The sequence below is a fragment of the Rhinolophus hipposideros genome, assembly GCF_964194185.1.
Source record: "Rhinolophus hipposideros genome assembly, chromosome: 23".
Lineage (NCBI taxonomy): Eukaryota > Metazoa > Chordata > Mammalia > Chiroptera > Rhinolophidae > Rhinolophus > Rhinolophus hipposideros.
Window position 1 is genome coordinate 32,501,672 of NC_138069.1, and position 27,607 is coordinate 32,529,278.

The window sequence follows — 27,607 nt, forward strand, 5'->3', positions numbered from 1 at the left end:
CGCAGAGATTTGAATTTGAAGCTTGTAGGCCAAAATAAATACCAGGAAGTTGCCGAGGAACGCTTGAGACCTTCGGTTTGTGGAGCTGGTGGTCAGCATGTCGTTTCCTAAGGCGCCTTTGAAACGATTCAATGACCCTTCTGGTGCGTACGGGGAAAGGCACTGGGGGACGGGAGTTGCTCTCACGCCTCTTGCCCCTCTCGGTTTCCTTTGTCAACGGCAAATAGGAAGCGATTTTAGGGCTAGGATGGGGCTCGTTCACTTGAATCATTCTTCTGAAATAAACACTAAGTACGTATTTACTACATGCCAAACACCATCTAAATGGTAAGGATACAGCAGTGAGCGAAGCCAAGTCCCTGCCCCGTGGACTTGCATTGAATTGGAGACTCCAGCCAATAGTGCTGTGTAGAAAGGAGCAGGGAGAAGGAATGGGGATGAGAGAGCATTGGTACCTCTCTGATGGGCGAGTACGGAAGTCCTCCCTGATGAAAAGCACTTGACCGTTGCTTTTTGTCTAACTCTGTGGATTTCTTTTCGGATATTCCTTCGGGCATAAAGAAGGAAGATCGATAAGGGCAGTTTACAGGTGTGAGATCATGGCAGTAGCATTTACTGAAAACACCAAATGAAGTATAGACAGCTTATGTCACGGTGCCCTAGGCACCAAAGTACATCTTTTAAGTAGATTCTTCGGTCTTTTTAAATTCCCCTGTATCCCTGAGAGGCAATTCAATTATTATTCATTATTTTATTGATTAAAACGACTGAGACTTAGAGTCCCTCGATGTTACACAACCAAAGTGGCAAAACCGGGGCATGAAACCAAGCCTCCAGGAATCCACCTGTGCTCTTAACCACTGCAGTGCAGAAGCGCAATGACCAGGAAGCCGTGGATGTGGCGGGTAAGGCCTGACCATTTCGTACGCGGATGCAGGCACTGTGCTAAGGATTTTCCTACTCGATCTGGATTGTTTGTTTTTTTCCAACAGCCAGATGAGGAAGGTACTGATTCTGTCCTTATTTTACAGAAGAGAAAACTGAGGGCGTTTGTAACTGTATTAAGCAGCCTGTAAGGGGTAGAGCTGAACACAAAGCCCATGATTTATCCATTTGTAAGAACACCAATGGTCACTGATTACATCTTTAATTTCTGTCAGATAATATGCAGATAGAAACGTGCACCACTCTACTCCCAAAGAAAAGCCACGTGACAAAATGGGTTGGCACAAGCTCATTTTCCGAATTAAAAGACTCAAGGACCATATTGTTTCCCAGATATTCAGAACCTACTCTAAGTTCTGTCAACAGTGTGGTTTTTAAACAAGTTTTTTTTTCTTCATAATAAACTGGCTTTACCATTGACAATATTTCAGGCTGACAGTTTCAGGAGTAATAACAGTTACCATTTATTTGATGCTGTGTGTGTGTGTGTGTGACTAGTGATTTTTCATGTTACTCTAGTAACCCTAACCATCATACTATAAGGTAGATACTACTTTTTATTCCTGTTTCGTGAATGAAGAATCAGCCTCAAATAGAAATAACCTTCCAGATGTCTTCAAGCTTGACTGAAAAAGGACAGAGTATAATGTTCTTATTCACTGTCCTCTCCCTAAGACTGCACAATACCTGGCACAGAGTAATGTCTATTGATTGGCAGATAAAATTGGATTTGAACTCTGATCTGGCTGATTACAAAACCCTATTCCCATTGCCATGTCCCCAAAACCTTTCAGTGTTTTCTTTACCACCCTGCTCACTTCAACCTTAAGCTAAATTCTGGGGATACAGTCATGAACAAGACAGTCCCTACCTTCAAGCAGTTTTGTCTAATGTGGGGAGTGAATAAATACACTACTATAAGCCATACAAAAACTGCAGGTTCCGTGATAGGAACGCTGTGCACAGGCTTCTATGGAGTGGGCGTGCTAAACTGATTTGGGGATCAGAGAAAACTGGAAAAGGTGACATCAGGTTAAGAGCTGAAGGATAAGTGGGAGTTGGCCAGGCAAAATGGAAGGTGGATATCTGTTCTAGGTGGAAGAAATAGAAAAAAAAAGCCCTGGAAGTTTGAGCATTTAATGTAATGCACAAAATGTTGTGTTTGCATACACGCATTGACTGCTTGTGTTAACTTCCGATCATTGTTGATATAAGATATAAGTTGTTGCAGAAAGCTTGTGATATCTCAGAAGTTATCCCAGTTCTATTTGATGTTGCCTCTCTCCAGATTTCTAATGAGTCATATCTAAGATGTAGTATATTTAGGTGTTAGTAAGGAAAAGACCTAGATCATGAAAATGGTATGTGCCCCAAACGGATGGCCGGAATTTCAATCTAGTTCTTGAATCTAAATACCTATTACTATCAAATTTGACTCTTGAGTCTTTAGGGAAGAGTTTTTAATCGTGGTTTTATTGTTCTCACCTTGCATGATTCGGCTTAGTTTCTGTCCACCATCCCATCATTTGCTGTCCCTCATCCCCTTTTGGGAGTGTAGCCTAAATAATGATGAACTAGAATACTAGAATTCAGTATCACTTTTTTTCCCTGGCTGCTTTGCTAAGTCTAGAGCAGTGCTTCTCACACTTTTACAGAGAAGCATCCCTAAAAGCAGAGAGCAGAGGAGATTAACCATCCCCTCACCCCCACTTCCCCAAAAAGGCATAACATGCAGTAGTGGTGACAGTTTTCTTTGAAGTCTCCTGTGTGCTTTAAAATATAATATGCTCCCGACTCCTATCCCAAATCAGTAAAATAGATGCTCTAAGATGTGCCACCCTTAATCTGGTTTTAGGGAACCCCCCCCCCGTCACTCTACAGTTCATCCCATGACCTTACCCATTTGTACAGTGTGAGGTATCTGAGCTAGCCAAGATTAATGCTTTTTGCTAAATCCACCTTTACCTTAGGTTCTCCAGTGAATTTTACACTTCACTTTAAAACTCTCCTAATTGGAAACCCCACTACTTGCACCCCTTATTGACCACATTTAGATTTGAAAGCACCCAGGATTGTATTCTTTGTGTCCGTATATGTAAATAAGTATTGGTCTACATAGAGGAATGGGAATTTAATTCCATCTTAATGGCCTACTGAGAATTGAAAGCGATGATTTCAATACTTGAGTCCCAGGGTGAGAAATAAATTGTATATCTCTGTGTGGGATATAATTTTATATTTCTACACATCAACTCCAAAGTACCACAAAACAGTGTTTAACTCTGCTACATGTGAGTCACACTGGTGCTTTCTATTGTTTCACTTTTTTTTTTAATGCTAGTCAGGATACACTAATGAGCCTTTGTCATCCCATTTGAAAATCACTTTGGGGATTGTAGGAGTTGCCTTGGAATGGTCATACTCCTGGCTGTTCCTATTTATTTGCCTGGAATTCTGAAGAAAATAGCTTTTCAGAGAATTGTGTAAATCTCTTGATTCCAGATCAGCGAAAGCTTTATGCTAATGACAGTATTGTCAGTCTTGAGAGCCAGATCTCAGGTCTGCTATCCATAAGAACTCTGAAATGCCTTCAGTTTGGGACTCCAGTTACTTATGTGAGATTATACAGTATCAGTTTCTGGAACATAGAAATATAGTCAATGGTTTTGTAAATTTTCTGATGTATGGAGACTAGCCAGAGATGGATTATCACTGTAAATTTTTATTCCAGGCTGAATCTTGAGGGCTAGACATTCTTAGTTGCTTCATTTCTAGAATCTGATGGTAGTCACCTCAGTGACTCTGAGTAGAGTTGATTCCAAATATTTTATTTCTTATATCCAGTCTCTTATAAAAAAGCCATGTTGCTTGTTCTTATATGATGCTTATTCCAAGACTGTCTTTGCTGTTTTGCTCAGTTGCCTGTGTTCCTTTGACCCAATTGAAATAATGGGGATTTTGGAAGAAAATGATGTTGTTTTCATCTTTCATAAAGGAGGCCCCATAGAGAGGCCTCCTTTATAATATTACATAGGTACTATTTTTACATTGAAAAAACAAAGATACAATTTATTGACGACATATTTACATTGCTCACTTTACTATGGCATGTTTTTAACTTTAGATCATAAGTAACATTAGGTGAAATGTTAATGTTTTATGTTTCCTCTAGGTTGTGCACCATCTCCAGCTGCTTATGATGTTAAAACTTCAGAAGTATTGAAAGGACCAGCATTCTTTCAGAAATCACAAAGGTTTAAAAAACAAAATGGTAATGGGTCCCCAAATAAAATAGTGGTTATATGATCTCCTTAGTTTTAAAGTTATGAATAATAGTATATCAATTAAAAGAGGCTATAGTATTTCTAAAAATGTGAAGCTGCAGCTATATTTAATTTTTTTGTATTTGATGGATTTATAAAAGGATCATCTACAGAAGAATGCCTTCATCATTACACTGTTGTACAGCCAGTAGAATTAATCAAGACACTCACATAGATATGTAGTTTCCCTTTTGTTAGTTATCTTAACCTTCTGGCATTAGGAATATTAGGAAAATCAGAAGAGTGTTAGATGTGTAAAAAATATTGTGCAACTAATTATTTGGAAATGTACAAGAAAAGAATAACTTTAAATGGCTTCACTAATAGTTGCGATAAGAATTTTGAAATTGTGTTTTGTCTGTGGTTCAACTTATTGCAGAATCTCAACAAAATCTTACTGTTGAAAAAGATACTACCTTGTCGGCTTCAGCAAGAAAAGTTAAGACTTTGGGAATAAAGGTGAGGAGTCTTTATATTCTTCCTGGTTTATGAACGATATCATTGAAAATATTTCTGAAAGGTATTGTATTTGACTAGAATGGGTTAAGTGTATAAATTAAGGTTATAAGTAAATCTGTAAGTTAATGAAACATATTATCATTAGGACACTAGTAAGCTGTACTTTTCTGCATACATCATTATTAAATATATTGTGCTTAAATGTGCTCTTAATTCAGAATTACAAAATGGTCTCCACTTCTCAGGCATTTCTATATCTAGATAAATTTTGTAATACCTACGAAGCCTTTAAAAATTATGTGATGTATAGATTTGTTGTTATAGTTACCATCATTTGAGTTATTTTGTTTTTGTTTGTTGGGAAAGGTAAAGAAAAAGAAAAAACAAACATTCTAATGCCTGAAAGATATTTACTATTCAGAAACGACCAAGGAGTGGGGGGCGGGAGGAATTAAATTTTTAGAGTTGGGAAACAAAAGCCAAAGATTAAGTTTAGGCTTGTTCATTCATTTGGCAGTTGCAACTAAGTCTCTTGTTCTGTAATATAGAGCTGTGTAGTTCATTCAGTAAGGAAGTGACTAGCCAGCCATGTGGCTATTGAGCACTTGGAAATGAGCTAAATTTTTAATATTATTTAATTTTAACTAATGTATATTTAAAAACTGATACTCGATTCTATTGTTGGAAAGCTCATAAATGTTTTCAGAACAACTTGGGTATGTGAATCTATTTTATCATCTATACGTTTTAGGAAGTCTAAATACAGATAGATAATTTCTGATGAAAATTGAGCATCTGAATTGAGATGTGCTATGAGTATAAGATACACAGCAAAATTTGAACACCTGGAACAAAAAATATAAAAAGCTTACTATTTTATACTAATGACAGCTAGAAATAATATTTTTGATATTTTGGGTTAAGTAAAATATATTATTCAAAGCTTTGCTTTTTAAATACAGTTACTAGAATATTTGAAAGCATATAGCTTGCATTATATCTTTATTGGGCAGCACTGATATAGACACTCTTTTCTAAGAAATTGATGTAAATTTCTTGGAGAAACAGTTCTGAAAATTTGAATTTATTATAGAATTCATAAAAACTAAATTACATATAAGTTTGAAGTTTGTGCAACGCCCCAAAATAAGAGGCCTTTCTTGATAGAAAATGTCATTGGTGGTAAATTAATAAACGTGAGACTTGTGTGCCCCCTCCCAACCCCAACTTAGAAACATATATAACAGATTTCATTCAAGATGTTTATGCATTTTCTTCCATTTTTAGATGGAAAAGGTTTTTGGTCATTGTCTCAAAACGGCTGTTGGATATAAAAGGATGGAGTATGAAAATTCTTTCTTATTTAGAATAAAGGCAATGAGTAGATTAGAATCAGAGCTTGTGCTATTTCATTTCTTTTTTTTTTTTTTTTTGCATTTTTCCCCCTCTTGGGGTATCTAATTTTAAGTTGGTTTTTCTTTGTGAGATAGCATAATTAAATATTCAAAATGTATTGCTGTTTTACATTAGAAAGAAACTGTCTGGTAGTTTTACTCATAAAGCTTCACCTATTTTTTTCACTGGACTTGTTAGAAAAAACCTAATCTATTGGGATGAAAACTTTTAAGCCTGAAATATTTTGAGATTTAAAGAACCTTTCTTTCATTCACCAGATAGGTCACTTACAAAATGTTTAGTAGACTCGGGGAAATGTTTAAAATTGTTTGGAACCCTTAATCTTTTCTGATAACTAAAAATCAAATTTGGCCATGATATTTGTAGCACTTACATTTGATTATCACTGCTCTTTGACTTTTAAATAGAAGGAATCTCAAAAGAATGATAAAGATTTGAAGATACTGGAAAAAGAGGTAAGCCATGCTTTCAACTTATTGACAAATAAATGTGCTATATAATGGAAAAAGAATTATGTAGGGTTAAGAGACAGGGATTCTGTTGCAGTTTGAAGAGACACACAGTGAGGCAAATATTCCATGCAGACCAGTGCCTACAGGGTAATCGTTCCTTGGCTGAGATACCGTATTTCAGAGCCTGGATGTCCGTGTGATATGCTAGCAAAGTCAAGTTGTTAGCATACTAAGGGACAGACTCAAGATAACTCACTTCATGAAAAAAAAAAAAAGATAACTGAAAATCAATATGTTGCTTTAGTACAATTATGTGAAAATCAAGTCTTTACATTTACATTTTCTGTCTGTTACTCTATATGTGACTAGCTAGAGAATTGCTCAGGGACCATGAAATCTAGCAGGTTAGTTGGACTGTGATGGAGTTCTGCTAACCTGATACCTTCCTCTGCACCATCGGTATATGCCTTCCTCAAGGATAAAATGACCGAGAGCTATGCTGTGCTATGTGGTTGCTACTTACCACATGAGGCTATTTAAATTAAATAAAATTAGAACTCAGTTCTTCAGTTGCACTAATCATAGTTCAAGTGCTTAATCGCCATATGTGGTGAGAGGCTACCATATTGGACAGTGCATTTCCACCATGGCAAAAATTCCTATTGAGCAGAGCTGACCTAAAGAACCCACTTACTTCCCTAAGCAGCGCTGAGCTGATCAGTGCCAGCTTTCCTTTTCTGGAAGTTTTTTTTTCCATATTTCCATTACCAACTCTCTCTGGTAGACATATTCTTTTGATATATTAAAACTTTCAATTGCTTACGGTTAAATATGTCAAGGTAACTGCAAATCTCTGCCTTGGTTGCTCTGATCCTTTTAGCATTTTTGTTTTTAATATTCGCTATCATTTTATTGAGGATACATGCCTGTAATGTAGGAATTCATGCTTAGAGATGTAATAACTGAATCTCAGATAGCTGGTGAGTGGCAGTGCCAGGATTAGAAGTGGTAATTTGCATCAATTACTTAGTCTTTTAGAATAGAGATTTTTGACAAATAGAGCTCTACTTTATTTAAGCCCCACAGTACTAGTTGTTTGTGTTGTTTTTTTAACTTGAATTATTTATCAATATTTGAAAGTACAATTCCATGCAAAACAAATTCAACCTTTTGACTTCTTGTTGTAAAATCAGATCTGACAATGCTGTTTCCATATTCCCCTCCAGGTTAACAGTCTGCTAGGGCTATGCAGGGCTGCCTCCTCTTTACTTCACATTTGCTCTCCAGTCCTCACTCTCTTTGCTTATTAATATTATCTGCTTGGCCATGTCGGCATTGGAGGGTACAAACACTTTTTTGGAGCTTAAGCTTTTTTAACTGTAGAAAGTGAGATGTAGATCATCTCAATGTTCTTTCTCCTATGGTGTAACACTGTGTTATAAACAATAGGATAAGCATAGAGAATCTGCTGGGGAATCTTAAAGCTTGTTCAGTCCCTTGTTCACTGCTGTGTACATAAGTAGTGCTTGATGAATTTTTAGTTAAGTAAGTAGCCTTAAAATACTGAGATTAGAATTCAAAACGAACAGGAATAAAATATACTTTTCATGTTACTTAATACAGCTATGCTTTCTTGACACTTATATCCAACAAATAGTCTATTTTGGTAAATGTTTTATGTGCACTAGAAAAAAATGTATATGTACTTGTTGAGTATAGTGGTCTATATATGTCAAGTAATTCAAGTTGGTTAAACAGTTTTGTTCAAATCTTTAACTGTACTGATATTTTTGTCTGCTTAATCTGTTAGTTCCTGAGAGAGGTATTTTTAAATTTTCAGCTCTGTGAATTAGTCTGTTTCTCTTTTGAATTCAGTCAGTTTTTACTTTTTACATTTTGAAGTTATAATATTAGGTTCACAACAAATTTAAGATTATGTTTTCCTCTTGAAACGACCTTTTTATCATAAAATTCCCTCTTTATCACTAGTAATATTTTTTGTCTTAAATTGTACTTTGTATGATATTCATATAGCTATACTGCCTTTCTTTTGTTGAGTATTTACGTGGTAAATCATCTCTGATCACTTTCTTGTCAACCTGTCTGTGGCCTTATATTTAAAGTGCCCATTTCATAAACATCTGGCATCATTTTCCTTCAGCCTGAAAACTTTAGTGTTTCTTGTTGTGCAGGCCTACTATATTGCTAAGTACTCTCGGGTTCTTTTCTCTGAAAACATCTGTACGTCACCTTCATTTTTTCATTGTGAATATTTCATTGTGAAAAAAATATTCTCATTGTAAATAAAATTTTAGATTGGCAGGTTTTTCCTTCCTATATTTTAAACATGCCATTTCATTGTCTTCTGGCTTCCACATTTTCTGTTGACAATTATGTGGTTTTGATTTTGGGTTTGGTTGTTATCTAGTAATTACAGCAGAAATGATGGTTTGCTGATGCCTACGGCACCCTACTAAGAATTCTTCTGCCTCTTTAAAATGAAAAATATATTTAGCATTTGAAACTATAATTTGATTTCATATAATTAGAACTACAGAAAATAAGAGCTCTTATAGGTAGAAAGACCTTAAAAGTGAATAAAGAGTTTAATTATACCAGGAAGCTTACGGCAATTAAAATCCTGTGTTCTTAAAATGCACACAGATTTTTAAGATGTATCGTGAAGGAAGAATGATTGTTTAAACAGCTAGTGAAATTAGAACATCTGAGAGTGTCATGTCACAATCAGACGTTTTTCTAGAACTTTAATTATCAATAGCAGATAGTTACGTGGGCATTGAATCAGTGAATCATTCATTTGTCCACCTTGTTTCCATCCAGATTCGTGTCCTTGTGCAGGAACGTGGTGCCCAGGACAAGCGGATCCAGAATCTGGAAGCTGAGGTGGAGAAGATGGAAGCAAAGCTAAGTGCAGCAGTCAGGGAAAAAACATCTGTCGCTGCAAGTAATGCTGCTCTGGAAAAACAGCTTGCTGAATTATCCAGGTCTAATGAGCTACTAAAATCTAAGGTATTTGAACCTCATGATAATACTTACAATTGAATAAATAATAAACATATTTTTTCTCGCATACCAGTTGTTTGGGAATTTTAGGCTCCAGTTTACTCCTTTTCCTTCACTAAACGTGCCTTAAATATTAAGCTGCTTCCAATGGGAATTATGATTCTATCTGTTTATCATGATGCCTGACACATAAGAAGTTATAAACAAACAAATTACTTTTTGTTTTAATGTCTCACATTTCCTTACCCTCCTTCAAAGTAACCCCCAACAGTAAGGCCATTAATCAAAGTTGCAGAATTCACACCTAGAAGTCACTTGAAAGATCTCTCTCTGAAATAAATAATAGCATAATAGCAGGTTTCCATCTCACATCCTTTTGAGAATGAAGTGGGGAATGAAAAACTTTGTGGAGTAAATGTGATCAATGAATTGTATTTATTGATGTTAATATACTAATAGATCTGAAAGTAATTAACATGGTCGTCCTGCTTGTTACAGAAGTAGAAGGTGGCCGTAAACCATTGTTCGGTTTAATGACAGTCATTGATTCAGGGCCTGGAATGTTCTGGGCCCTTCGCTTACAAAGAGAGTGAGGGTACATAAGAATTAAGCAGGAGAGAGGGTTTCCTGGGCCCCCACCTAGGACGATTTAGTTGGCCTGGAATGAACCCTGCGTCCACATATTTCATAGTAGACTGGGCAATCCGGATGCATTTTGTGAAGTGAACACCCATTACAAAATTCTCTCTAGGAAGTTTTACTTTGTTGTTGTTGTTGTTTTTAGAGTCTTACAATGGACTTTCCAGCATATAGATGTAAGTGACTACCCAGGCTACTTTCAGAAATAAACCAGAAAGTCACATTAAAGAAAAGGAGAGACAAAAATATTAGTAGTATAAAATCAGTAATCCTGGAGTTGGTCAAAGGTGATTTTCTCTACCAGAGTATATTATAGATAAATAATAGTCCCAATAATTGGTAGAATAATCAATACTTACGTGATTTTATATGTGACTTAGCAGAAAATATTTCTGAATCTTTTACGTGTTTTGTTGTACTTAGTTTTCTGAAGACGGTAACCAGAAGAATATGAGAATTCTAAGCCTTGAGTTGATGAAACTTAGAAACAAAAGAGAAACTAAGATGAGGGTGAGTGATTGATACCTTTGCTAAGTTTGTTGGATCTGTGAATCTGAACAATTTTTTCATTTCCTAAAACACATTTCTGTTGTGCAGAGTATGATGGCTAAACAACAAGGCATGGAGGTGAAACTGCAGGTCACCCAGAAGAATCTCGAAGAGTCTCAGGGGAAAATAGCACAACTTGAGGGGAAACTGTGAGTGACTAAAAGGAAAGAGAAAGTATTAAGAGTAACCAGTTCTTGATTTACCTCTGTCACCTAGCTATTGTTTACTGAGACTTTCATCTTCCCTCAATACCTATCATTGCCTTCCTCTAATTGCCCTATTTCTTTTCAGAAGTTGTATTTGAGACCCAATCATTCCCAAACATTTTATGCTGAAAAGATGCATGAATGTTTGTTACTTTTGTACATCTTCTGTATCAGTGATGAGGAAAGGCCTCATAATCTTTCTAATAGCATAATCTTATGGAAGTGGTGAAATTGACCAAAACTGAGAAACAATGGTGTAGGAGGCTGTGATTAATACACAGTCCTAGCCTTCTTTTTATGACTGAGCTGAAATTTACATACAATAAAACACACAGATCACAAGTATTCAGTTTGGTGACTTCTGACAATTGTGTATACCTGTATAACCACCACCCAAGCATGATACAGGCTGTTGCCACCTCCTCAGAAAGTTCCTTGGTGCGTCTTCCTGCTCTAACCCATGTAATACCCCTCACCGCACAACCCCTTTTTGACTTACATCATCATGAATTAGTTTGGCTTTTGGGGGAACATTTATTAGAGCATGAGAGTGTTTGTGTGTGTGTGTGTGCGCGCGTGTTTGTGCATGCATGTGTTTTATTTTGTTGAACATAATTTTTTGAATTGTATCCATACTGTTGTGTGTATTGTAATTTGTTCTTTTTAATTTCTGAGTAGTATTCTACTATATGAACATACCTCATTTATTTATTCTTCTCCTGTTGACCAATATTAGGGTTTCCAGTTTCTGGCTATTATGAATAAGACTGCTATGTGTGCTTTTTTTGTGGACATGTTTATTTCTGTTGAATAAATATGCGGGGGTGGAATTCCTAGGTTATAGGGTAGTATGTGGAACACTTTCAAAACCTCAAAGTGGATGTACCATTTTACACACCTCCATAGAGGTGTATGATACTTCCAGTTGTTCCACATCCTCACTGACATTTGATTTCATCAGTCTGATTTCAGCCCTTCTAGTAGGTGTGAAGTAGTAGCTCACCTGTGATTTTAATGTTTCACTATTAATGTCGAGTGTAAATGTATGTGCTTACTGACAATTCATATGTATCCTTTTGTAAGGTGTGTGTTTAAATCTGTTGCCCGTTTCTTAAATTGAGGTGTTTGGAGGAGGTAAGCACATAAGTAATTGAACACGAGGCAGCCTGGAACAAGGCTTTATGGCATACAAAATGCTATTTTTATACCTGGTGGGTAGGGAAACCAGGAAAGCTAAAAAAAAGATTATTTCTAACACTTGGAATGTGGTTGATGACAACTTTTGTCATCACATCCCTTTTATCAGAATATATTTGGAAAGCTTCCTCACTTAAAAAGAAACAAACAAAAAAAATCTTGGGTGTCCTATTTGCGTACATTAAATTGTAAATTTGAGAAGTCATATAAATGAGTGGTTAAGAGTTTGGACTCCAGTCAGCCTGCCTGAAACAACAGTGTCCGGTATAGAGTTAGCATTATGTGTAATTAGTGTATGTATTAATATATGCAACTTCTTTTTAGTGTTTCAATAGAGAAAGAAAAGACTGATGAAAAGTCTGAAACAGAAAAACTCTTAGAATACATCGAAGAAATAAGGTAATAAGAATAGCAGTTTGAAATTGGACCTTATTTTGTTGAAGTCTAATGAATATATCATTTTTATCTCTTTTCAGTTAATTTTCCCTATGCTTAGATATGCTCTTCAAAGTAATTTGTTTTAATGTAGTTGTACAGCAGATCAAGTGGAAAAATACAAGCTAGATATTGTCCAGTTAGAAGAAAATTTGAAAGAGAAGGATCATGAAGTTTTAAACCTTAAGCAGTCTCTTGAGGAAAATGTTACTACGTTATCTAAACAAGTAGAAGACCTGAATGCTAAATGTCAGCTGCTTGAAAAGGAAAAAGGTATTCTAGTGTTTACAGTATTAATTTCTTTAGCTAAGTACTACTATGTACAATATTTAAGAAAAGCACTGCTATGTTAAAACAACTTTTTAAAATAATTATATAAACAACAACAAAAGAATCTTTCTGTATGTGAGAATTTTGTCTTTTATAATGTTTGTTCTCTGTTTATTTCAATATATTGTTTGTCTTGATTAAAATATGTACAATTGTGCTGTTCTTTAATCCCTGTTTTGTGGCCATTTAAAATTGGTAGAAACAAAACTAGGCTTGGGGAGTATTAGTATATATAGCATATATAGTAATGATCCAATCTTCAGAGTAGTTTTTTTTCCTTTGAAAATACGTGATCTCTGTTAACATGCTAACAGCAATATCTATAATAAAATTATAGGAATCTGGATTCTTAAAACTTAATGTTAGGACCCAATTATAGCACTTTTAATGTTTCCCTTTTATAGAAGACCTCATCGACAGGGGTAGAGAACGGGATGAAAATCTAAATTCTGAAATACAAAACATAAAACAGAAGTTTATTCTTGAAAAACAAGAACATGAAGAACTACAACAAAAAGAGCTGCAAATTGATTTACTTCTGCAACAAGAGAAGGTAGTTTACAACCATTTAAAATAAAACTAATTTTATGTCGTACGTTTCCCATGATCAGAAAACCTTTTAATTGTATACGTCCTTTGATCCAACTGGTCTGTTTTTGGAAGCTTATTCTTTGGAAATAATGACGGTTGTGCTGCAGATTAACTATGAAGATATTCACCCCAGGGTTATTGAGAATGTGAAAAAATTACAAGCAGTGGATGAAGCAAAATAAGGAAATTGTTTAAAAACCTTTTCTAGCACATTCTTGCATTATATTACTACATAGGCATTTACAGTTATGCTATAGAAGAGTGTCTAATCACATGAAAAACAAAACTGACAATTTTTAAATATCTAGATTACGTAAAGGACTTTTTACACATCAGTGAGAAAAAAAGACAGTCCACTAAAAGAAAAATACAGGCATAGGATGGAAATAGATAATTCTTAGAAGTAGAAAGTCAGATAGCCTGTAAACATTAATAGTAATAAATGCTCTGCCTTAGTAGTCATCAAAGAAATGGAAACATGTTTTCACTTAAGAGATTGGCCCAAATTTAAACATTTGATAAAACACCACTAGTGAGAGTTGGGCAAGCAGGTACCCACATGCACTGATGTGAGATGCTATATTGTTGAGCAACCTGCAACAACTGAAGGGATTAAGTAGATCTGTGAATACTGACTTGAAAAGATCTCAACAACTGTTTTTGATGTCAACAACGATGACATTTACATATACAGTATATACCATTTATGTTTTTAAACATATATAAATATGTAGGAAAAGACCATAAGGGATACCTATGGACCAAACTAGTGGTTGTCTCTGAAATGGCAAAACTAAGATTTGGGTGGGAAGTGGTCAAAGGCAATTTTCACTTAGTTTATAATGTTAGAATCTTTTTTACACTGGTAATTTACTTGTATTTATTTATTTATTGGTATTTATTCATATAACTTTAAAATATTTTATATAACATTGAAATCATAGTACTTTTTATATAATACCGTATGAGAAAAATACATGATAAAAGTCAGTGTAGAATATGATTTTAGTTTTACAAGGATGTGTGAGTTGTGTGTATGTGTGTGTGTGTTACATAGAAGAAAAATTGAAATAATATTTATCACAATTACAAGAAGATATAGGATATAATTCCAACAAAAAAGGTATATATCTTTATATGTTTCCAAATTTCTTTGAGGCTTTTGAATTTAGTGTTCATACTTTATTATCTATATTTCTTTTCTGTCTGTAAGAAAATGTCACAAATTATTAAATTATTAAAACCTTTTAAATTATTTTGGTTGTTTTTTATTTGGAAATAGGAACTATCTTCTAGCCTTCAGCAGAAGCTATGTTCTTTTCAAGAGGAAATGATTAAAGAGAAGAATCTTTTTGAGGAAGAATTAAAGCAAGCTCTGGATGAGCTAGATAAATTACACCAAAAGGAGGAGCAAACTGAAAATCTGGTCAAGCAACTAGAAGAGGAAACAAAAGCTAGGGCTGAAGAACTGAAACTTCTAGAAGGAAAATTGAAAGGGTTTGTATTAACTGGAACTTATATTTACATATGACATCAAATTTTACAAAGTATTTTCTAGTACATTCTCTCAGGATTCTCACATCAATCATGCAAGTGAGTGAAGTTGTAATTACTTTACAAGTAAGGAATAGACACAAGGAGGAAAGTACATTCATAAGATATATACACAAAAAAGTATGACAGCCAAACTCAGAAGCCATACCCTTTCTTTATTGAAGGGGTTTAATTAAAGAGATTTTAATTTTAAAATGACCACAATTTTGGGTTCCTATAACTACTGTTATTTTTCCTAAAAATTACTGGACATTAACATTACAGTGGTAACGGATTTAGAAAAATAACCAAAAACTGAAAATCTCACCCTTTTATAAGATACATTTCCATTTTTGTCTAAATGTACATAGTTTAAGTTATATCTTTAATTACCTTTTCTGAGGGAGCACCACAAATACTTCAGAAGTAACAACCAAAAAGCAAAATGGGAAAAAGGAACCAGAACTGAGACACATTCAAAAATAAGAAATTTGTCATTAAAAGTAGAAAGACTGAGATCTCATGGTTTTTCACTCTAGTTCCATATTGTTTTCATCACGTTATGTGTCCTTCGCAACATTTACTTCACTTACAATACCCAAGTTGATTATTAGGTTCAAATTGCAAATAAAATAATTATATTGTTTGAATCCTTGGGATTTCATCACTAAATAATTTTCCAGCAAGGAACCATGGACTAGACATGAAGTATATCTCACAAGTGTGTATCCATCTCTTTTTGGATACTTTTTTATTAATCTCTTTTCTGTTTTTGTTTAGTTATTAGTGATAATAAAAAAGAACACCAAGGTTTTATACATGCATGCTTTTTGGGGTGAAGTACCAAAGTGTAATTAAGGGCATTGTTCTGTACTGCAGCCAGTCTCAGGGAATAAGCACTTTAAGAAACTGAGTAGATGATAGCAGTTTCAGAAAGAAAGTTGAAACAGTCATTTACTCTGACTCCAAGAACTGGGTCCAGAGGTCAGGAGATAAGGATTTTACTACTAAGTCTATTAACTAGCTGTGAGATTATGAATAAGACAGTCTAAATCTCGTTAATTTCCTAGTTCATTAGATACAAAGGAGTTTTATGAGATGTTTTCTATGGTCTCTTCCAGCCTGGAAATTTTATGCTTAAAAGAAAAACTAAGAGTTGAAAGTGATTCCCATAGGGCGCAGGGAAGAGAATAGTATTATTATAAACCCTTTAGTACTATTTGATTACTTTTAGCTGTGATGTGTATATTTTTAAAATCCCATATTCATCCCAGAATGAATTTGATGAGCTGTTTATCTTGTCTCAGTATCAAACTTAGTCTGTAAGTGAATAATGCTATGTAGTTTTTGTTCTAAATGTTCTTTAAAGGATCTCTTATAAGCTCATATGCTTATCTAAAAAATTATATCACCGTTTTGATGATACATATTTTTTTAATCTCTGAGATTTGTAGTATGTTTATGAAGATGACTTAAAAGCCATTCTGTCTATACAAAATGATCTACTAAATAAGTTGCTGAATCATTGAATAACAATTTATGTGAGTTGTTGATATAATCAAAATAAATCTACGTAGTCCTGTAACACTTTTTTCAAAAGAACTTTTAAAACCAACTGTCCTTAACTGTACTTCGTATTTCTTAAATGTCTGCATGCAGAGAATGAAACTTGATTCAGTCCAAGTGTGTTTTAACTGGTGATCCTTTACATTGTTTAGTCTTGGCTGCTGTTAAGATTCTGTTTCTTTTTATCCTACTTTCTTGCCAAAAAAAAAGCATTTGAACTACCTACATAAATACATATGATATGAAAAAATAAGTTTAGAAATAAGTAAACAAGGAGGAAAACAAAAGCAAAATAAGAGCAGGGAAGATCAGATGAAGCCGTACATAAATAAGCATGCAATCAGATGTAGGTCATACCTTTAGACAGTGTCAAAGGTGAATACTAATCTCTTTCTTAGGGTAATGATTTGTAGTTAGCAGTTTATCTTTTAATTGTTCTTTTTTCTTAGGAAAGAAGCTGAACTCCAGAAAAGTAATGCTGCTCACACGCAGGCCACCCTGCTTTTGCAGGAAAGGTATAATAGTACCGTGCAGAATCTTGGAGATGTTACTGCTCAGTTTGAAAGGTATTTTAATTTAGAGACTGCACTCTCAGCATAATGAAAGCAGGGATGGGTTTCCTCCTAGAGAAAATTGTGAACAAAGCAATCACACAAATAAAATTATTGGTATCACTTTAAATTCCAAAATGACTAACCACAAATAGGCATTGAGTTTTACATGGTAGTCTTACATATAGTAATTTATTTTTATGTAGTTGAATTTATAGATTTTTATATGAACACTTTCGCAGTTCATTAAAGAACTTCTTTCTATCCCAAAAACATAAAGATATTCACCTATTTTTCTTCTAAAAGTTTCAGTTTCACTTTTCACTTTGTCACCTAGAACAGATTTCTGTGTGTGTAGTGATAGAGGATCAAATTTATTTTTGTTTTTCCATTTTGTTTTTACATTCCACAATCAATTGCCTAGTGCCTATTTGTTGCATAGTACCTTGTTTCCCCAGTGGTCTGTTCTTACTTGTGATATAATATATATATATATATATATATATATATATATATATATACACACACACAGACATATAATATTTATGTGTATATATTATAATTTTTATATTAATATGTCAGAGCATAAATATAAATTATACACATTATAAATAAATACATATATAATTTTTACTGCTGTTCTCAACCCTATAAAGGGATTCCCCTTCTTGCTACTTTGAAAAATAGTACCTTAGGAGGTTTTTAGCCATTCTATTTCACTCACCATCCGTATGCTAATAGCATAAAATTTTATTTCTTCAACCCACACCTCTCCTTTCAGTTCTGTACCCGTATATCGAGCTGCCTATTTGACATCTCCAAGTAGATATCTCAGTATCATCTAATATTAACCTAAAACAATTCTTGATCTTTCTATCTCTTTCTACTTCTAATCTCATTCTTTTTTTTTATCTCAGTCGGTAACATCTTCCCAGCTTCTCTTTCCATATATCTTTCAGTCATCTTTGATTATTTTCTCTCCTTTTCTCCCAAAATCCAATCTATTTCTGGAATTTTAAAGTTCTGCCTCCATAAAATATCTTGTATCTTTCCATTTCCAACTCCTTAATCCAAGCCTTCTTTACTACTCACCTGGACTGATAAATAATTGCTTTCTAGTTAATCTCCCAAATTTGCTCTCCTGCCCCTTCCCCAATTCATTATCAGTATCCACATACCATGTTTCCCCGAAAATCAGACTGAGCCAGACCATCATCTCTAATGCGTCTTTGGGAGCAAAAATTAATATAAGACTCAGTCTCATTTTAATATATAAGACCAGGTCTTATGTTAAATGTTAATTTTTGCTCCCAAAGACGCATCAGAGCTGATGGTCCAGCTCGGTCTTATTTTCGGGGAAACACGGTATCTCCAGAGTAATCCACACACTTACTTAGAAACCTCAGGTAAACCCATTGTCCCTCGCGGTGATGACTGGCCTCTTGCATCTCTAGATTCTGTTCCTGTGTCTCTTACCCATTAGGCTCCAGTCTCACCACTTAAGCACTGTATTCTACCTCTCTCTGAGCTGGTGTGCATCTGCTCCCTCTGAAATTCTTTTCCCTGACTGCCTATCTAAATTCTCCTTATTTATCACGTCTCAACTTTTCACTATGTATTCCTCAGAAAGGCCTTTTCTGAATCACCAACCAAAATGTTGGGTCCCCTGTTCTATTAGCTTAAGGTGCTCTGTAGTTGTTCTTCATAACACCAGAAATTTAATTCTACACTTATTTTTCCAGTTTTTTTGCAAAAACCGAGAGAGGCATTTCCCTCTCTTACCCTCAAGACCATAAACTCTGTGACAGTAGTAAGTTCAGAGACTGTAGAATTTTTTGTTTCAGCATAATTTTCATGTTTGGTAGTTGTTTCCATCTCTGTACGCATACTTCCCGCACAAAGTAGGCGCTTGATTTTTTTTTTCTTTGAATGAGCAGCATATGCCATGTAAGCTCATTAATACTGACCTGAGAACACTGAATTCTCACCTGTGTAAATGCATAAATAGATACTAAGGTTTTATTTGTTTTACTGAAAAGTTTACAAAATACGAATTCATCAGCTATGTATTTGACATGTATACAATAGTTAGAAAAATCCTTTAACTTTTTTTTTTCCTTTTTAATAAGCTATAAAGCATTAACAGCCAGCGAAATAGAAGATCTTAAGCAGGAGAACTTAACACTTAAGGAAAAAGTGGCCAAAGCTGAGAAAAGTATAGAGGATGTTCAACATCAGATACTGGCAACTGAGAGCTCAAATCAAGAATATGCAAGGTATGTAGTGGAAATAAAACCTGCCCACACTTGTGGCCTTAGAACTGTAATGACAACTTCATGTTGAAAGCCAGCTGGTAAGGGATGCCAGGAATTGTAGTTCCATGGCTTGCTTTGGGTGATCTTAAATTGCAAATTAAGAATTTACTTAGTCAGTTAAGAAAGTACAATTCTTGAAGAAGTCCTGAAGTTTAAAAAAAAAAAAAAAAAAAAACGGAAAAGGGGGATAAAAGGTAAGTAAAATGGCTGTAAAATGTTTAGTGGACTCTCCTCTCTCAAACCCAAGGATGATTCTAGATCTGCAGACCAAATCAGCACTTAAGGAAGCAGAAATTAAAGAAATCACAGTTTCCTCTCTTAAAAAAATAACTGATTTGGAGAACCAACTCAAGCAGCAAGGTGAAGACTTTAAGAAACAACTGGAAGAGGAAGAAGCAAGGTAATTGAGGTGTAGAACCTGAGTGCCATGTACTTCAGTCATTTATTCTAAGACACTATGTCTTAATTTCGTTTGCCCTTACAGAAAAGCTGGAAAAGAAAACTCAGTGGCAGAATTAATGGAGGAAATGAACAAGTGGCAACTCCTTTATGAAGAACTATATAATAAAACAAAACCTTTTCAGGTTTGTCAATTAGGACTAAACCCACTTGTGTTTCTTTTAGGAATTCACTTTGTCCCGTCACAATCATGACAATAACTTGGTTTTTGTAAAAGAGCATTTTGTGGTGCATTTACAGTGCCAATTTAACTAACTGTTGAAGAAGGCTTACAAAATTTATTAAATTATTATGTGTACATTAGTAATGTAGCCTTTATAGGCTAAAAATATCTTCTATTAAGAGACTTAATGTTAATAGCTTACAAGGCTCTTTTGCTAATCTGTGTCAATTTGTTATAATTATTTTGTTAAGATCTTTCTCAGTGTATCTCAAATTAATACAATAGACTTATCTTAAAAGAAAAAGGATAAATGCTAATCTTGGCACTTGAGTAAGGGGCAGTATTGGATATAATACGGCGACCCAGTTGACACACATTAAGCTGGCTAGCTGGCCTTTTTTCCTTGTTTCTTTCCCTGTTTTTATGATCTTTGAAATGAAAAACAAAGGTTTTCAAGAGTCTCGTAGATAATCTTTGAAGAGCGCTGAGAATGTGTCAGCATAACCTGTTTTTGTTCATTTTCATTTTCTTTTGTTTTCTTCATAGTTGATGTAGGCAAGAATTAACAGCCCAAGTCTTAATTTTTTATTAAAAAATATTTTTCAGCTACAACTGGATGCATTTGAAGCAGAGAAACAAGTGTTGTTGAATGAACATGGTGCAGCTCAGGAACAGCTAAATAAACTAAGAGATTCTTATGCTAAATTATTGGGTCATCAGAATCTAAAGCAAAAAATCAAGCATGTTGTGAAATTGAAAGATGAAAACAGCCAACTCAAATCGGTTTGTAAAGTAACACTTAGTTCTATTGAAGATATTGGCGTGGGGTATTTTTTATTCTATTTGTAACGAAGTAAAATGACAGTCTTTTATGTCAGAAAAAACTGATGTTGACTAGCTGAATATTAACATTCTCGGGTTTTCCAACTACCTCATTAGTAGATTGAAAATTACTAGTATGATTGGAAGAATTCATAAAATTTTGCACATCCATTTCTATTTGCAAATTACCAAAGTCCTTGATGTAAATAAATACCATAAAGATAAGCAATGTCCAAAAATAGTTAGGTGTTTAAATTTTCTAACAGCTCTCTTGAGGTATATTTCACACACCATACAATTTACCCCTTTAAAGTGAACAACTCAATGATTTTTAGTACATTCACAGATTGATGCAAACCATCACCAAAGTCGGTTTTGGAACATTTTTATCACCTCAAAATCAAGCCCTTTATTCTTTAGCTATCATCTCCCTATCTTCTCATCCACTCCTCCCACCAGTAATCTAGTTTCTGTCTTTATAAATGTCCCCATTATGGACATTTCTTATTTGTGGAATCAAATAATAATATGTGGTCTTTTGTAACTAGCTTTCAATCAGCATAACGTTTTCAAGTTCATCTGTGTTGTGGCATGTATCAGTACTTGTTCTTCTAAGACATAATAACATTATGTGCATATGTTACATTTTACTTATTAATTTGTTAGTTGATGGGCATTTGGGTTTTTACCTTTGGGCTGTTATGAATAATGCTACTATAAACATGTACAAGTTTTTGTTTGGATATATGTTTTTGTTGCTTTGAGATTATATCTAGGAGTGAAATTGCTGTGTCATGTGGTAACTGTGTTTAATCATCTGAAGAACTGCTGGACTGTTTTACAAAGCAGCTGTATACCCTCTACTTTCCAGCAGCAAAGTATGATGTTCTTTGAAACACAGAATTTGATGAAGTCTAATGTATCTGTTTTTCTTTTGTTGCTTATTCTTTGGTGTCTAACAACTCTTTGACAAATCCAATGTCATGAAGATTTAGCCCTATGTTTCTTCCAAGAGTTTTATAGTTTTAGCTCTCACAATTAGCCATTGATCTATTTTGAGTTAATTTTTGTATACAGTGTGAGGTAAGATTCCAAATTCATTCTTTAGCATATAGATATCTAGTTTTCCCCCTACTATTTGTTGAACAGAGTATTCTTTACCCCAGTGAATGGTATAGGTATCTTTGTTGAAAATCAGTTGGCCATATATATATAAGGGTTTATTTCTAGACTTGTAAATGATTCTGTTGATTTATGTACCTATTCTTGCCACACTGTCTTGGTTACTCTCGGTTTGTTGCGAGTTTGGAAACCAGGAAGCATGAATCATCCTACTTTGTTCTTTTTCAGGATTGTTTTGGCTCTTCTGGGTCCCTTGAAATATGAATTCTAGAATCGGCTTTTTTTTTTTTTTTTTAAGATTTTATTGGGGGAGGGAAACAGGATTTTATTGGGGAACAGTGTGTACTTCCAGTCAAGTTGTTGTCCTTTCAATCTTAGTTGTGGAGGGTACAGCTCAGCTCCAGGTCCAGTTGCCGTTGTTAGTTGCAGGGGGCGCAGCCCACCATCCCTTGCGGGAGTCGAACTGACAACCTTGTGGCAGAGAGCACAGGCTCCAACCAACTGAGCCATCTGGGAGCTCAGCTCAAGGTGCTGTGTTCAATCTTAGTTTCAGGGGGCGGAGCCCACCATCCCTTGTGGGAGTCAGGGAGTGGAACAGGCAACCTTGTGTTTGAAAGCCCACTGGCCCATGTGGGAATCAAACCGGTAGCCTTCGGTGTTAGGAGCACGGAGCTCCAACTGCCTGAGCCGCTGGGCCAGTCCCTAGAATCAGCTTTTTAATTTCTATAAAGAAGTCATCTGAGATTCTGATGGCGATTGTGTTGAACCATCAATTTGGGGCATATTGTCATCTTAACTCTGTTATGTCTTCCGATCCATGAACATGGAATATTTTTTTCCAATTATTTAGATCTTTAATTTCTTTCAACAATATGATAGTTTTTAGAGTATAAGTTTTGCACATCTTTTGTTAAGTTTATTCCTAAGTATTATCCTTTTTGATGCTATTGTGAAGGAAATCATTTTTGTAATTTTATTTTTGGATGGTTCATTGCGAGTATATAGAAATACTATTGATTTTTGTATATTGATTTATTCTGCAAATTTACTGAACTTGTTTATTAGTTGTAATAGTTTTTTAGTGGTTTCCTTGAGATTTTCTGTATAGAAAATCATCTGTTATATAAAGGTTGTTTTACTTCTTTTCTAATCTGAATGTCTTTGATTTCTTTTTTTTTTTTTTGCCTAAGTTCCCTGGCTAGAACCTTCAGTACCTTCAGTACAATGTTGAACCAAAGGTGGTGTGAGTGGACATCCTTGTTTTGTTCTTGATTTGGGGGAAAGCTTTCATAATTAAGCATGATTAGCTGTGATTTTTGTCTTTATCAAGTTGAGGAAGTTTTCTTTTATTCCTAGTTTTTTTCAGTATTTTTATCATGGAAAGGCATTAAATTTTGTCAAATGCTTTTTCTATTTCTATTGAGGTGATCGTTTTGTATTTTTTTAATTCTATTGATCTTGCTGGATTCGTTTTGCTAGTATTTGCTGGAGATGTTTTAGATCCGTATTCCCAACAGATACTGGCCTATAGTTTTCACGTAATATCTCTCTGGTTTTGGTGTCAGGGTAATGCTGACCACATAAAATGAGTTGGAAAGGGTTTTGTTCTTTCTATTTTTTTGAATTGTTTGTGAATAATTAGTATTAATTCTTCATTGAATGTATTGTGCCATCCTGACCTGAGTTTTTCTTTGTAGGTAGTTTTTGATTACTAATTCAATCTCTTCACTTCTTGTATGTCTATTCAGATTAGCTGTTTCTTCTTGACATTTTCAGTAGTTAGTGTCTTTCTAGGAATTTGTCCATTTCGTTTAAGTGATCTTGTTGGTTGTATACAATTATTAGTAGTGTTTCTTTATAAGCCTTCTTATTTTGGTAAAATCAGTAGTAATGGCGCCTCTTTTCATTTCTGATTCTAATTTAAGTCTTCTCCCTTTGCTTTCTTTCTTTCTTTTTTTTTTGGTTCCTTTAGTTCTATGAACATATTTATAATGGCTACTTGAAAATCTTTTTTGGATAAATCAAATATCTGATTACTCTCACAGGCAGTTTTGTTTTTCCCTGCTTTTTCCCAATGTGTAGGTCATGCTTTCCTGTTTATTTGCACACCTCAGACAATGAGTATTTAGATCATATATTGTAGCATCTCTGGGTCTTGCCCACTCCTGCCATGTGTGACGTTACTATCTTGTTATTTGTTTCCTAATTGGCTTGATTGTGTTAGTAAAGTTTATTTTTCCTCCCTGCCCCCCGTAGTGTTGTGCCTCTGGTGTTGCTGCTTAGGGAGGCTCAGTTTTACATAGTGGCAATCACTCTGGGATGACTCTGGGTTTGGTAGGGCTATCTTCCGTCCTCTCTTTTGCTGACCACAGTTAAACTCCCCCAGTTGCTAGATGATTAGTTGCTTATTGCTCTGTTGTTTTCAACAATGCCTGGGGGCATAAATTGCTGTATAAATGAATTCAAATGATGGCTCTGGTGTTGGAAATGTGGCTGAGGTCAGTGGTTGATTTTGTTCTGACTCCACAAGGACTTCTCCCAGCTCTTATTTACCAATGCTCTCCTACAAATTACATGACCTACAGTTTAGCCTATATTTTGAATCACTCTAATTTCCTTGTACCACCACCTGTACCATTATCTAGAGTAGCCTTTGACTTGAACTCCAAGCACTGTTGCAAATGAAGTCAGTTCCTTTAGGAAGAAATTAGGAGCTATGTGTTTTACAGCCTGCTTTTACCCTCAGGTAGAGTCTCTGAGGCTGGGCTCTGGAACTGGAGTTGGGGGCAATGGCACACTTTTCTCTGAGTGATACCTTTGCCCTTGAACCTGAGTGCTCTGTGGACATGAGGGAGAAAAGGTGGGGAGCACCCTTAGGTTCTCAGCAGGCCCTACCTGGCGTGGAATCATCACCTTATGAACCAGGGCAGGGATGATCAAGGTCCAAGCATTTTCGCGACTCTGCACCTAAGGCAAAGCCTCTGTTCGATGGGAGAAAGGACCCTCTACCTCTCAACCACATTACCACAGGTGGCGAAGGGCAAGATGAGAAATGTTGATGTCCTGCTCTTCCCGGCAGGAAACGCCTCTGACAGGCTGCTGTGTTCTTGGCTGCAGAAGTTTGATGTGGAGTTTCCATCTTATGAAGCTGGGAGTGGGGCGAGAGGGAGCAGGCTTGGTTCAGATTCCTGCCTTTCTTACCAGATTTGTATAGATTTGTTTGAATAGATGTTTCCTCCTTGGCTATTTTGCCTTAGCATCAATTTTCGAGGCTTTAAATGGTTGCTGTTTTCTAATTTTTAGTTTCACTAGGAAGCAAATCAGCAGAGCTCCTCATGCTGTCATGCTGGAAGTGCATCTCAGCATTTAAGTTAGAGATGAACTTTTACCAGAAACATAGCTTTGTACCTGTAGAGAGGCCAGAAGATTTAAATCACTCGTTATCTCCTTTGTCACAGCTGTTCCGAGTCATTTTGTCATTTGTGGTCTTAAAGTCTATACCTACTAGTCATTTTTACCATTTGGTGTGATACCTGAGCAGCTGTAGAATTTGTCGGTAACGTTGGTAACACATTTCACTAACATGATCTTCAGTAATTGTTCATTGTCTTTATTTTTCTGACATAGGAGGTGTCAAAACTCCGCTCTCAGCTTTCTAAAAATAAACAAAGCGAGAGAAAACTTCAGGAGGAATTGAATAAAGTGCTGGGTATCAAGCACTTTGATCCTTCAAAGGCTTTTCTTTATGAAAGTAAAGAAAATTGTCCTCCTAAAACTCCATTAAAAGAAGGTAAGAAATGAGTAAACATATAAAAGTGTCATCTTCCTTCGGATTAGCTTTTATAACATTAAGTAAGTTGTCCATTTTTATGAACTGAAAATTTGTTGACAATTTCTGATATGAAAGAAATTCTTTCCAAGATTTTCATGTAAAATGCCGTTTCTTTCCTCTCTAATACTCTCCGTTTTCCATGTATCCAGATCCCACCTGTCTTTCAAGCCCCATTCAGACTCCGTCTTCTTGAAGCCTGGTCTGACTTTTTTGCTCCTACCTGCTTCGCACCAGAATTATTCCCTCTAACATGCTCTTAGCATTTTAATCTAAATGTCTGATTTATAATTTTGAAGAAATAGATGTTCTCTTTCCTGACTGTGTGAATCTTTGTATTGTTGACAATAAATCAAAATTGGTTGAAATAGGGAATGAAGAAATACAAATAAAATTATGCTACAGAACGCAAACATTGCTTCATCTGCCTCACGGGGGATAAGAGATGCCTGTTTTTAGTTTATAATGACTGCTGATTTAATTTTAATTGAGAATACTAATACCTCTTTTTAATAATCCTTCCAGGCAATACAAACTACTGTTGAGCTCCTGTGGAGTTTCAAGAATCATGCAAGTAAACATCTGAAAAACCTGTTGAAGATTCTTTTATTCTTATTATTTTTATTGTTGTTGCTGTTACTATCATTATGTTTGTAATGAATATTTTTTTAATGTATTTAATATGAACTTTCTATCCTTAGGTATCTGAAAGGAAGTTCAACATTTTTATCAATGTCTTCTGACATTTTATTTTCTGTTGTCAGTACCTCCTCCTCAATGCTCATTTTTATCATTTTTATCACCTCATTCTAAACCTTCTACCTGGCTTTCCCGCTTTAGAATTCATCCCATCAAATCAACATTCGTTTTAAAGTCGCTCTCATATTATTACCCCCCTATTCTGAAACCTTAGATGGTTTCAAGATTCTAATCTGCAGGTTTTGTAGGTTGATACTGAAGGGGTTTTCTAACCTGAACCTGTTAAGCTAGGATAAAACACCTTGGCTTGTTCTTTCCTCTACTTTGATTCTCCTAATAAGGTTCATTCTGTCCTCCCCATCATCCATTTTTCCAGTTCAAGTAAGAAGGGCACGCTTAATTCCATAGTAATCTCTTTATCTCGTATCAGAGTCACTGGGTTGGTCAATAATTTGCAGATTCCTAGACTCCATCCTAGTCCTACTAAATTAAAATCTTGGGATTGTCATGAAAAATCTGCCTTTTAAGCAAATTACTCAGTTAATTCTTAGATACACTGAAAATCTGAGAAACTCTGCTCTTAATCTCTTTAGAGAATTTTTCTTATACGCCTTGGCATAGGCTTGACAACTGGGTATTTGATTAGTATTTCTGTAATATGAAATAAAAGCCACACATTAAGTCATTAACCCAATTATTCAACTTGTATTATGTGAAGTTACATTAATGCTATTTAAGATGTATTTATTGTTTCTGCCCTCCCCTCCCCACCTTGTCCCTAGAATTACAAATGGTAGTATACTATTTAAGAATGGTGATTGTCTATCCAAAATGTCTGATTTAAAAAGTATATTATATGCCACCTTTTTAATAATATTTTTTCATTGATGGACTAACAGAGACTATTAGAATAGATTTTTATAATTAATTATTTTGGATCTTAATACATAGTTGAATTTTTAAATATTTGAATTAACTTCAG

The 27,607-nt window shown here is 35.0% G+C and overlaps 1 protein-coding gene across 1 annotated transcript; it reads left to right on the forward strand.

Moving 5' to 3' along the window:
* Positions 1–40: 40 nt before the first annotated feature.
* On the forward strand, positions 41–27,317 carry HMMR (hyaluronan mediated motility receptor). The gene is made up of 18 exons (XM_081034873.1): positions 41–143; positions 4,118–4,216; positions 4,648–4,727; positions 6,551–6,598; positions 9,437–9,625; positions 10,682–10,768; positions 10,856–10,956; positions 12,535–12,609; positions 12,740–12,918; positions 13,380–13,528; positions 14,849–15,063; positions 17,115–17,231; positions 19,346–19,492; positions 19,779–19,931; positions 20,016–20,115; positions 20,760–20,936; positions 25,725–25,887; positions 26,452–27,317. The coding sequence occupies exons 1-18, from the start codon at positions 98–100 to the stop codon at positions 26,469–26,471; spliced, it is 2,145 nt and encodes a 714-aa protein (XP_080890999.1). The 5' UTR covers positions 41–97; the 3' UTR covers positions 26,472–27,317.
* The last annotated feature ends 290 nt before the right edge of the window (positions 27,318–27,607 follow it).